The sequence below is a fragment of the Saccostrea cucullata genome, unplaced genomic scaffold, assembly GCF_032062105.1.
Source record: "Saccostrea cucullata isolate Sc308-1 unplaced genomic scaffold, CSIRO_AGI_Scuc_v1 ctg2748, whole genome shotgun sequence".
Lineage (NCBI taxonomy): Eukaryota > Metazoa > Mollusca > Bivalvia > Ostreida > Ostreidae > Saccostrea > Saccostrea cuccullata.
In genome coordinates, this window is record NW_026935212.1 from 39,275 (window position 1) to 51,883 (window position 12,609).

Consider the following 12,609-nt stretch of genomic DNA (forward strand, 5'->3'; position numbering starts at 1 on the left):
TAATATAAACAATGATAAATACGAAACTGACTTTCTCAAGAAAAAGATAAAATTATTTAAGTCAATAGGGGTATCTGGGAAGATCGTACCCGACGATTCATTCTGAATATTTTTCACTGTACTAAATGCAGTTCTAAAATGATCGATCGCCGTACTTTGAATTTCGCTATGGGACATGGAGACTGGTCCTTCGGATGAGACCGCATAAAGTTAACCGAAGCCCCGTGTCACAGCTGTGGCACGATAAAGATCCTTCTCTGCTCAAAGGCCCTGAACGCCGAGCATAGGTAATGGTGACACTCACTGGATATCTGAAAAATTGCTCAGGTGACTATAATCAAACAAATAAATGATCAATCTTGATCCAGCTGCTTGTGTTGTGTTTCTTATTTCCAAAAAAAAAAAAATAAATGAAAATCTAGAGGAGGCAATTGCCTCCGTTGCTTCAATGTTAGTTACGGCCCTGTTGCATGTTCGTCCTGCTGCCTCGCTATTTCATCTAGTGGTCTCTCTGTTGGTCGTGATATCTGCGGTATAATTTATAGTTCTCGTTTCCCGGAAAACAGCGTAAATGGGCTTACTTAAAGCATTTCATTTTTTTCAATATTATAAGGGTTCCCCTTCCCTCATTGCATTTGATAATTTCAGCCTGTATACAATGGCATAATGGCATATTTTTATCGTCCGTATGTTTTGTTTTCCACAATATCATACAAGTCAGATTACAACTGTTCTATTGTTTCATCGCTAAAACCCTGAAGTTTGGGGAAAATCATCTTTAAGAAGTAGTAATCTCTCGGGCTTTCTCAAGTGAGATTGATTGTTTTTTGTAAACATGCTAAAAATTTCAGATAAGTCGGTTCTATGAAACGCCATGGCTGCCTTATGTTAGATGATTATATTATATGCTGTGGGTTTATAATTATATGCTGTGGGTTTATAATTATATGCTGTGGGTCTATAATTATATGCTGTGGGTTTGTAATTATATGCTGTGGGTCTATAATTATATGCTGTGGGTTTGTTATTATATGCTGTGGTTCTTATATTATATGCTGTGGTTTTATAATTATATGCTGTGGGTCCATTATTATATGCTGTGGATCTATTATTATATGCTGTGGGTCCATTATTATACGCTGTGGTTTTATAATTATATGCTGTGGATACATTATTATATGCTGTGGTTTCATTATTATATGCTGTGGGTCTATTATTATATGCTGTGGTTCTTATATTATATGCTGTGGTTCCATAATTATATGCTGTGGGTCCATTATTATATGCTGTGGTTTTATAATTTTATGCTGTGGGTTTATAATTATATGCTGTGGGTTTTTAATTATATGCGGTGGGTTTATAATTATATGCTGTGGGTCTATAATTATATGCTTTGGATCTATTATTATATGCTGTGGGTTCAGAATTATATTCTGTGGTTGTATTGTTACATATTCTGTCGGTTTATTAGAAACTATCTATCCAAATCTGGACTTCTAGTTTTTTTTAGTTTACTTTCTCAAAAAATGGTGGCTAACCGTAATAGGAATGAGAGAGTGGAGTGCTGAATAGGAAGGCATTACCTGATTGGTTTAAATGAGGAACATGTATGTAATGTTTAAAATTTTTAAAAGTAAAAATATTAATGTTTGAAATAAATGAGGGAATGTATGAATATTACAGAAATATAGAAATACCAGGGAGATTGTAGGTGTGGAGATTGATTTGGGGGGGGGGGGGGCAGAGTGTTATTTACTGCCGGTACCTATATAAGTTAATTTTTATCAACTGCAATTTTGACCTATAAACACCATGGACCCTATATTTTGGGGGGATTTTTTTTATAAGTGCTTGGATTAAAGTTTTAAACGATGCCATACACTACAAATATATATCATATTAAGAGCAATCTGATGCACATTGTTAACTTACTTACTTCCTCGGACATTATCAAATGCATCACGCTATACTAATCATTGGCGTCGGAAGCAAATTGAAAGTGGGGGGGGGGGGGGGGGGGCTAAGTGATAAAAAAAACATTCCATCAAAAAAAACTGACAAGCAAAAAACGAAAATTCTATTTCTTGTCGTTGGGGGGGGGGGGGGGGGTTAGGTTCGACGAACTTCTTTGGTACCTTATTTTTTCCTAAACACCACCAGTTTCCCAATTTTTAACCTATACTACGACGTATCTGTGGAAAGTGGGAGGGTGGGGGACTAAACCTAAGAAACAATGTTCAATGTCTAGACTAAGTATATGTTTGGAAAAAAAATTGGGGGGCTAAACCCCCTAGCCCCCCTCCCCCCCCCCCCCCGGTTCCGACGCCTATATATGCTAATATCTGCATTCTTCTCACTACCCCCCCCCCTCCCCTTTTAACAAAGGACATAACATCTCTCAAATCTCAACACACCAAAAACAAATCTTGTTTTTCTTTTTTTTGTATATACATGTTTATTTCCTCTCGGTGTGTCGTCAAATAAAGATCAAAATATCATTCTTCTTGACCTTAAATTCACTTAACATTTTAAAAATTAAGATCTCTATAAGGAAAAGAGTACGAATTATTTTCCCACAGAACTCTATACACATCTTTTGTCCTCTCACTACTATACTAATTTAATTTCAAACAATTCCTTGGAATCGTTTGAAACTTTCTTCAAAGCGCTTATACCCCCCCCCCCCCAAAAAAAAATATAGGGTCCCATGGCGTTTATAGGTCAAAACTGCAGTTGTTTAAAATTAAAAATTAACTTATAGTAACCGCCAGTAAATAACACTCTGCCAAAAAAAAAATCAACCTCCGCTCCTATAGTCTCCCACAGTATTTCTATATTTCTGTAATATTCATACATTCACTCATTTATTTCAAACATTAATATTTTTACTTTTAAAAAACACACAACATACATGTACCTCATTTAAACCAATCAGGTATGCCTTCCTATTCAGCACTCCACTCTCTCATTCCTATTACGGTTAGGCCTGGTGCAGTTGCCGCCATTCTTTGAGCAAGTAAACTAAAAAAAAACAGAAGTCCAGATTCGAATAGCTAGTTTCTAACAAACCGACAGAATATGAAACAATACACCCACAGCAGATAATTATGAACCCACAGCATATAATAATGAAACCACAGCATATAATAAAAGAACCACAGCATATAATTATGATCCCACAGCATATAATTATGAACCCACATAATTATGAACCCACAGCATATAATAATGAAACCACAGCATATAATAATGGACCCACAGCATATAATCATAGACCCACAGCATATAATTATAAACCCAGAGCATATAATTATAGACCCACAGCATATAATAATAGATCCACAGCATATAATTATAAACCCACAGCATATAATTACAAAACCACAGCATATAATTATAAACCCACAGCATATAATTATAAAACCACAGCATATAATTTTAGACCCACAGCATATAATAATAGATCCACAGCATATAATTATAAACCCACAGCATATAATTACAAATCCACAGCATACAATATAAGAAACACAGCATATAATATAATCATCTAACATAAGGCAGCCATGGCGTTCCATATGGTTCGATTAAATTTCCTGGAATGGTCATAATGACGATCGAGAAAAGCCTGTAGGATTCCTTGCAATATCTATACTTCTGTCTTATCCTCTCTTCTGATTCCCGATTACTCACCATTCCCGTTCCTTTTGTGCACAGTGATTTAAGACTACTGAAGGATTTCTCGATTTGTTCCTCACTATATACTAGTATTCGTCCCTTTTCAGCGAATATTCTAGCTCTAGCTGCATTTTCGCTCTAAGTATCCACCATTATTCTCTTCTTCATGCTATTCACTAACCTCCATTGACTGCTCCTTCGTATCTGTATCAGCCGTCATGGTCCTTCTGATGATTCAGCCCACAAATTTGTCAATAATGCAGCCTTCAAAATCTATACCAAAAAACTTGCTGATCCTTAAGGTGGTGATCATAGTGTCGATGGAGTTGCTGGATTATTCGCAGCGTGTCGTTTTGAAGAAACTTTCTTTTGTTTTTTCACATGAACACGTTTTCCACATAAGGCACATGGACTATTTGTACTCTAAATATTCTTTAGGCGAAATCACGTTTCCTAATGAAACTTTGTTCATCATTTGTCTCCAAATGTCCTTGTTCCCGAAAGGAACTATCACCTTCTCAACATTTTTTGAGTCTTAAATACGTCCTTTCTTGACACTTTTAATATTATGTTGCTTTGAAAAAAAGCCTTATTGGTATCATTTACCAACTTTTCAGCCACATAAGGTCCCACATTATCGTCATCTTAAGTAAAGCATTCATTTCTTTAAGCACTGAATCACTTCATAACTCAGTTCAGTCTTAACATTCTAATGATTGTGAGTTCTTACCAGAAGCTGAACATATGAGACTTTTGACATCATCCGTGTCACGATATTGATCTGATGTACCCCCCTCCTCTATTTCCGTAAACAAGCTCTTGGAGGTAGAAGGCTGTTCAGTGACATTTCTTTCGGTAATTTGCAGCAGTAAATGTATCTGCGAGTGGCCAGAGATCCGATCGTGCTTTGAATTGTTTCAAACTTATCTAGATAATTTAACTTAAAAAAAAAAAAAACAAACAAATATGCGAGGCACATTTTAATTTGCTTGGCATTTACAACCGAGATATGATAAAAAAATCAAACTTTTTTTTAAATCTAAGTGTTGAAAACTTTTGCAAATAGAGTTCTGAGTTACTTACCGGGGAATTATCATGTTCATTTTCCTCTGTCCTGCCTGTGAGCGAGTCTGTTGATATAAAATAAGATTTAAAGTAACATAAATAACACATAATAAATAATACATTGCAAATAAAAACAGATTTTTTACTGAACTGATATTTTACGCATTCTTAGTTTGTATACAGAAAAACAAAACAACATACCCAAACTATGTATGTTCCAGGGAATAACTGGTGACGGCCTCTCTTTTTTACCCTGTCCGGTACCAGTAAATCTAATTCTTGGATGATAAGACAATATAAACCAAAACGCTGGGGCATTTATTTTACATTTACAGTAATCAGTCTTCAATTTTTAAATGTTCGTTAGCTCCATGTGTAATTTTACAATTCATTTTGACGATTTAAGTAATCTATGACCTGAAATGAAAACGATAAAAACTCGCGCCTCAGAAGATAATGAACACGTGAAATAAATTCTGGACACAGACAATAAAAGGGAAGAGATTGACACAGATCTTCTTGAAATTAAAAGATGACTTGCCATATAAGAAGAAAGATTGGTTAATTATAGAACTCTAGCACCAACAAGTTTATTTGGTCAAACTTCTGCTTCATTTCATGATAATAGTGAATAAAAATATATAAATTTACTTTCTCAAACAACTTATCTTGAACGCATCTTCACTAAGAGGCAAAATTTTTGGAGAGTTGTATTTTTTCTATCTCAAAGTTTGTCTGGCACGTGAGGAATTAAGATCATTCCAATCTGATTTGTGCAACTGTATAAAAGTAGAAAAAAATCTCGTTTTGTTTTCTCTGCCTCTGATTCTATCTGATCTGTAAATCCTGGTACATCTTTGAAGACTTTTCCCGATTTTAAGTGCAAATGAAGGAGTTGAATAGAGATATGTATCTTCACTAAACCCAGCAAGGGACTTCACGCAGGTAACTACATGGTTAAACCCAAATAGATCCATTTCATGCAAAGTGAACTCAAGGATTAAAATATTGAACATTATTTTCAATATACCTCAAGTTTTGTAAATCAATCAGTTAACTAGAAAAAAATCTTGCACGTTAGTGACCTTTCGACCTTATATTTTCAAGCTTTGCAAGACAATTATTTCAAAATCTCTCAATTTCATGGTCACATTTATCAACATTCTTGTGTCAGGGGTATTCATTTCATATAAGAAAAATCATAACTAGGAGGTCACTACTGGAAACATCTACACTATGCCTGTTATTGCATCATTGAGTAAACAAAATAAGACAGACCTGACATTTTTTCCTTACAAATAAAATACTACCGAACTCTATGTTGTACAATACCGTGACAAACAGTATAAGCTCTTTTTTTGAGTACATCAAGACACTTTTTTCCCTAAAAACGGGTAGCAACTTTTCCTTCACCATGCCCTTGGCACTTAAAAGTGAAAGTTGCGGGTCCTCCCGATGAGACCTTAAAAACCGAGACCCCGTGTCAGCGGCAGGCGTTGGCACGATAAGAATCCCTCACTGCTCAATGGCCTTGAGTGCCGAGTAAAGGTAAAAATTTGTCGCCGGTATATTGATTGATTGTATATTGTTTAACGTCCCTCTCGAGAATTTTTCACTCATATGGAGACGTCATCGTACAAATGTATGCCGGAGAAGGGCTTCAAATTTTGACCTTTACTCGGCACTCAGAGCCACTTAGCTCAGGTGAGCTAAAAAGTTAAAATCAAAATAATGCACCTACCTATCATATTTTAATATTCAAAATAATAGGAAACAAGTATTATTTTTGGCCTTAAATACATATATTTCCAAATATATTACTGTCTGAAACACAAGAAAAACTAACCTCTGCTTTTGGTTACAGATGTCGGAGATTTATCAATCAAAGACCTCGGAGTACAGAATTCTAAAGATTGGAACAGCAACTGTGAAGATGTGGGGGAAACAGGCCCAGCTTTCCCCCACAATTAACACAAATGTGCAGCCCACTTGCTTGCAAGTGGCCTCCTACAAGGAGCGTAAAGAACTCCACTCAACTGCTAGCACGGAAATAACAGTATGTATTAAATTTTGCATTTATAATATTATCCTCCAATTGTTCAATCATCATTAAAAGATTAAAATGCAATGAAAATGATCATGTCAACTTTAGTATAGGATTTCAATGATTCCTTCTATTTCTCATCTTTATAAAAATTGAAACAATACATACTGTAAAAATAATACAATAGAACTATGTTAAACTTTGATTCACCATTTCCAGTGTAGTCTCACTTTACCTCAGGGCATAATAACTAACAAGAGGCCCAGGGGCCACGGCGCTCACCTGAGCACATCAGCTAGGAAAAAACACATCAGATCAGAATTGAAAGTTAATTAAATTAACTTAAGTTGGAGGGGGCTTGAAATTTATCCCCCCCCCCACCCCCCAGGGGATCATAATTTCAATGAACTACAATCTATATTACCTGAGGATGATTCCATATAAATATTACTAATCATGGCTTTGGAATACTTGAAAAGAAGATTTAAAAAGGTTTCCCTATATATTCCTACGTAATACTTTCATCGGCCATTTTGGCTCCACCCTACCCCCGGGGGTCATAACTTGATTGAATCTACACTACCTGAGGATGATTCCACATGAGTTTCATCTTTCCTGGCCAAGTGGTTCTTGAGAAGAAGATTTTTAAAGATTTTTCCTAAGTAATCCTATGTAAAACTTTGATTGGCCATTTTGGCCCCGCCCTATTCCCCGGGAGTCATGACTTGAATAAACTTGAATCTACATTACTTGAGGATGATTTCAAATGAGTTTCATCTTTCCTCGCCCAGTGGATCTTGAGAAGAAGATTTTTAAAGATATTTCCTATATATTCCTATGTAAAACTTTGATCGGACATTTTGGACCCGCCCTACCCCCGGGGTTCATGACTTGAACAAACTTGATTCTACACTACCTGAGGATGATTTAACATGAGTTTTATCTTTCCTGGCCCAGTGGTTCTTGAGAAGAAGATTTTTTTAAAATGCCATTAATTTTTCTTTAATTCATGATTATCTCCCCTTGAAAAAGGGCGTGGCCCTTCATTTGAATAAATTTGAATCCCCTTTACCCAAGGATACTTTGTGGCAAGTTTGATTGAAATTGGTGCAGTGGTTCTTGAGAAGAATATGAAAATGTGAAAAGTTTACAACGACAACAACGACGACGACAGACGACGGACAAATTTTGATCAGAAAAGTTAACTTGAGCCTTGGGCTCAGGTGAGCTAATAAATGGGTATGACGTATGTGAATTTTGATCTCTCAGTCAGAGTACATTAAACATGTTAAACAAACCATTATGGTTGGCTAACTAAGGGAAAACACATGAACATTCATATTTTGATTTTTCAGGAGAAGCAAGAACTTGAACAGATCATTTCAGGGATGATCACGAGCATCGATTTTGAAAGGTGAGTCCAAGTGAACAAGCTGTGTATATATATACATATCAAAAATCCTATAATCCCAAGGAAATTCAGAGTAAAGGAAATTCGAGGAGAGCCAGGGGACCAAACTGCCGTACGAGTTGAAGTCGCTAAAAATCGTGTAACAGGTGAAATTGCATTACTTCGCATGAGAGCAGAAAACAATCAAAAGGAGGTTATAGAACTAGATCAAGAAATGGAACAAACGCTGAAGAACAATGCCAACGGAATTATTCTAGATTTACTTCGAGATATGTGGAAGTCAGAGTGCCGAAGAGAAGAAGATAAATCTTACAATAGATGGAGATATTCAGAGGCTTGGTTACTTGATTATGAACGAAAATATGGCAAAGAAGTTGTTAAAACCAAGAAGCCAAGCAAAAAACAAGCACCAAAATTGTTCTTGAGATTTATGGTTTTTTTTTTTGTAAAATTGTCATTGTTTTGGGATCGGGTTCGGGCTTCAGTATATTGTTGTAAAAACATTGTGTATTCGTTAAACCGCATGTTCGGAGATTAAAGTTTTGAAACAGAGAAATCGTTGTTTATCGGCAACAAATGGTAGCAGAGCGTGGTTATGGCAAGTAAACAAGAAGGAGAAAACGTTCCTGCAACCTCGGAAGCGCAGAAAATGGAGAAAGACGAAAAAATAATCGACGAAATGAATAGTGAAAAAACGAAAGTAGACGTCGCTGGAGTATCGGAGGGAAAACTGGACCTCGACGACATGAAACGTGAAAAAACAAAAGCTAAGTCACAGTTTACTCGAGCTAAACACCATTTATTAAATTTACTGGATCAAGATTTACCCAGTCGCAGAGAACTTCGCACAGCGAGGCAAAGATTTATTGATTTACAGGAACCTGTGATGAATTATTTACTGTCGCTCTCTGCAGAGTACAAAAAGGCAAGTGACATGAAAAACTTAGCAAAAACAAATCAAGAAATTGATCTTATAGAAGAGACATTTGAAAATTGTCAAGAAAGAGTGCAGGAATATTTAGATTCACGGCGAAGCGAGGCATCAAGTATTAATACAGGGTCTCTAGGAGGCAGCGTAGACATTTTGAATCACGAGGAAATTCAAGTTAGGAAAAGAGCGGAAACAATTCGGAAGGAGGTACAAAAGGTTGAAGAAGCTAAAAGAGTATTGGAGGAAGAATTCCAAGCAAAGCGAGAACAATTAGCACAGTTAAATGAAACTATTCAAGAGGGATACAAAGAACTTGAAGAAGTGGAGAATGAAGTACAGAGGATGCATGAAGAGAGTGTTGGTTACCAAAACCCATACACTGTGACAACATCCTCGACCGAGAAACAAACTAGTAAGAATTCCATAAATCAGCCTACAATTGGTAATGACATGTGGAAACAACTGAAAAGAGTGTCAATCCCTGTATTTTCTGGTGACAAGCGTACTTATGAAAGTTGGAAAGCAGCCTTTTTAGCATGCATAGACAAAGCTCCAGCAACTCCAGAGTTGTTACAGCTTAGACAGTATCTATCTGGTGAGACTCTGAAAGCCATAGAGCCATAGAGAACCTTGGACACTCTGCGTTCGCTTATGAAGCAGCAAAGGACCGCCTTGACAGAAAGTTTCGAGGCCAGAGACGGCAAGTTATGCGTCACCTGGAACAGTTAGAGTCATTTAGACCAATTCGCGCTGGAAATTCAAAGGATCTAGAGAAATTTGCAGACATACTGGATGTAGCTGTTGTTAACCTAAAGGATACAGGGTGGACAGATGAACTTAAAAATGGCTCTTTGTATGTGAAGCTGCAGAAGAAAATCCCAGAGACCATGTTATCTACATATCACAGATGGGTGTTCGAAAAACTTTACGAGAATGGGTCATTCAGGAATCTGAATTTCGAACTGTCGCCAATGAGACTGTGTATGGTCTACAAATGGATTCTAACAATAATTCGGACGGGAAAAAGTGTGTCAGTAACCGAATACATCAGAAAGCATTCTTTGGAAATGCTAAGACCTTTTCAAAAATATGTCAGATGTGTCAAGGACAACAAGAAACTTGATGTGTCTCAGAAGTGGAAGTTTGTTCGTGAGTCAAAGTTGTGTTATCGTTGTTTGGGAACAGGCCATTTCGGAAGTTCATGTAAGAAGAGTCGATCATGCGGTATTGACAATTGTTCCGAAACGCATCATAGACTTCTGCACAATGGAAACCATAATGCTAACCGGAGTGCAGACAAATATCAGCACGGCATTTCCACATCAGAGTTGAGGCAAAACGCTCCAGGATTTTACCCACATAAAGAGACTCAGAAACCGAATCCCTCAGTTAATTCTGTTGAAGATAAAAATTGTGACACCCAGAGATCAGTGAAGCATGACAGAACTTTAACGTGTCATGGAGAGGAGCCACAGTTCATCGCATTAAGAACTATTCCAGTTATTGTAAGAAATGGGTCAAAGACAATAAGAGTTAATGCTTTGTTGGATGACGCAAGTACACGAACATATGTCAATTCAGATGTTGCAGCGGAACTTGGCCTACATGGAAAATTGCAAAGAGTGACGGTTGGAGTTCTTAATGACAAAACTGAATCATTTGAAACTATGCCTGTAGAATTCCAAATAGAAAGCACTGACGGCAGGATTAAAACAAAGGTGGAAGCCTTGACAGCAGACAAAGTTACTGGTGATATGTGTGTTGTGAATTGGAGGGAGTATCAAAACAAATGGAATCATTTGAAAGGACTAGAATTCCCAGTGCTAGGTAAACATCAACTTGTGGACATACTAATTGGAATAGACAACAGTGAACTTCACTATGCATATCGAGAAATCAGAGGTCGACCTGATGAACCAGTAGCCAGGCTTACTCCATTAGGATGGACTTGTGTGGGGAAGATTTATGGTACCAATGAGAAATGTGTTCAGACTCACTATAACAGAACTTACTTCCTGCACAGCCAAAGGAGTGAAAAAGAAACAGACAAAATCTTGTGTAAATTCTGGGAGATGGAAGATTTCAGTGAGCCAAAGAAGAAACAGTTGTTCAGTCCAGAGGAGCGTGCCGTATACTCGAAAGTGAAGGAGTCGCTTAAGTTTGTTGTGGACCATTATCAAGTTCCTATACCTTGGAAGACAGATGCACGGAATCTGCCAAACAATTATGACATGGCACTCCAAAGATTAGAAAATACAGAAAAACGATTGATGAGGAATGAGGAAGTGAGAGATTCGTACTCAAAGACTATTGAACAGTACATAGAAAAAGGATACATCCGCAAAGTTGACCGTGATGAAGAGAAATCTGGGACGTGGTATCTTCCACATTTTCCTGTTATTCGACCAGACAAGACCACTACAAAATCCCGCATTGTCTTTGATGCTTCAGCTAAGCATGGTGGTGTTTCACTACATGACATGATCTACTGTGGCCCTAAGCTTTAGAATGAACTCTGACGTACTACTTAGATTCAGAAGGAATAGTGTGGCACTTGTTTGTGACATTGCAGAAATGTATCTTAGAATTAAGGTTCCTGTGAAATATAGATCCTATCAGAGATTTTTGTGGCGTGACATGATGTTAGATGCAAGACCAGATGTGTATGAATTTAGCAGTGTTGTGTGTGGGATGAATTCATCACCGTTTCAAGCACAACTTGTTGCACAGACACATGCAGAGACTTATCTTTTCGGCCTATTGTTGGAGGCCCTACTCTACCCAAAGACTAAGCCATTTGTTAGATATTTTGCTGAAACCATTCTGTGAAAAGGTACCAAGTTTCATTAGAGATGATCTTGACTTCCTGAATCATTTACTAGACGTCGTTAAGGATAATACTAAATTAGTTACGTTTGATGTTGTTAGTTTGTATACTAACATTCCAACGGAACTCGGAATAGAAGCTATAAAATTCTTGATAGAAAAACATCCTAACCTTCTTCACGATCGCTTACAACAAGGATTTGTCCTTCAAGGATTGAAATTACAGTAGTCCTTCAAAATAATACGTTTGCCTTTGATAATAATCATTTTTTACAAACTAAAGGAACTGCCATGGGAAGAAAAGTTGCACCGACGTACGCAACACTTACTCTAGGATACTTAGAATTCAAACTTCACCAACGACTCATAACATTGTGGGGAGAAGATATAGCCAATAACCTTCAATCTTAATGGAAAAGATTTCTAGATGAGTGCTTTATTTTATGGGATGAAAGTGACGAAAAATTAGACGTTTTCCGTAAAATATTAAATGAGTTGAATGCCAACATCAAATTTACGATAGATACCAGTGATAATGAACTACCATTCCTAGATGTTCTCGTTGTTAAAAAGGACACAAGGATTGTTACTGACATATTTTACAAAGTGACGGATACACACCAATACTTACATTTTGGTTCCTGCCATCCGCAT

General features: G+C 36.9%; 1 protein-coding gene across 1 annotated transcript; it reads left to right on the plus strand.

Moving 5' to 3' along the window:
- Positions 1-9,836: 9,836 nt before the first annotated feature.
- LOC134242249 (uncharacterized) lies at positions 9,837-11,636 on the plus strand. The gene has a single exon (XM_062724333.1). It carries the CDS (start codon positions 9,837-9,839, stop codon positions 11,634-11,636), a length of 1,800 nt encoding a protein of 599 aa, XP_062580317.1.
- Positions 11,637-12,609: the final 973 nt, after the last annotated feature.

Bases quoted from the DNA above. Each gene is read 5' to 3' on its own strand.
- LOC134242249 (XM_062724333.1), top strand. From the start codon at position 9,837: ATGCGTCACCTGGAACAGTTAGAGTCATTTAGACCAATTCGCGCTGGA.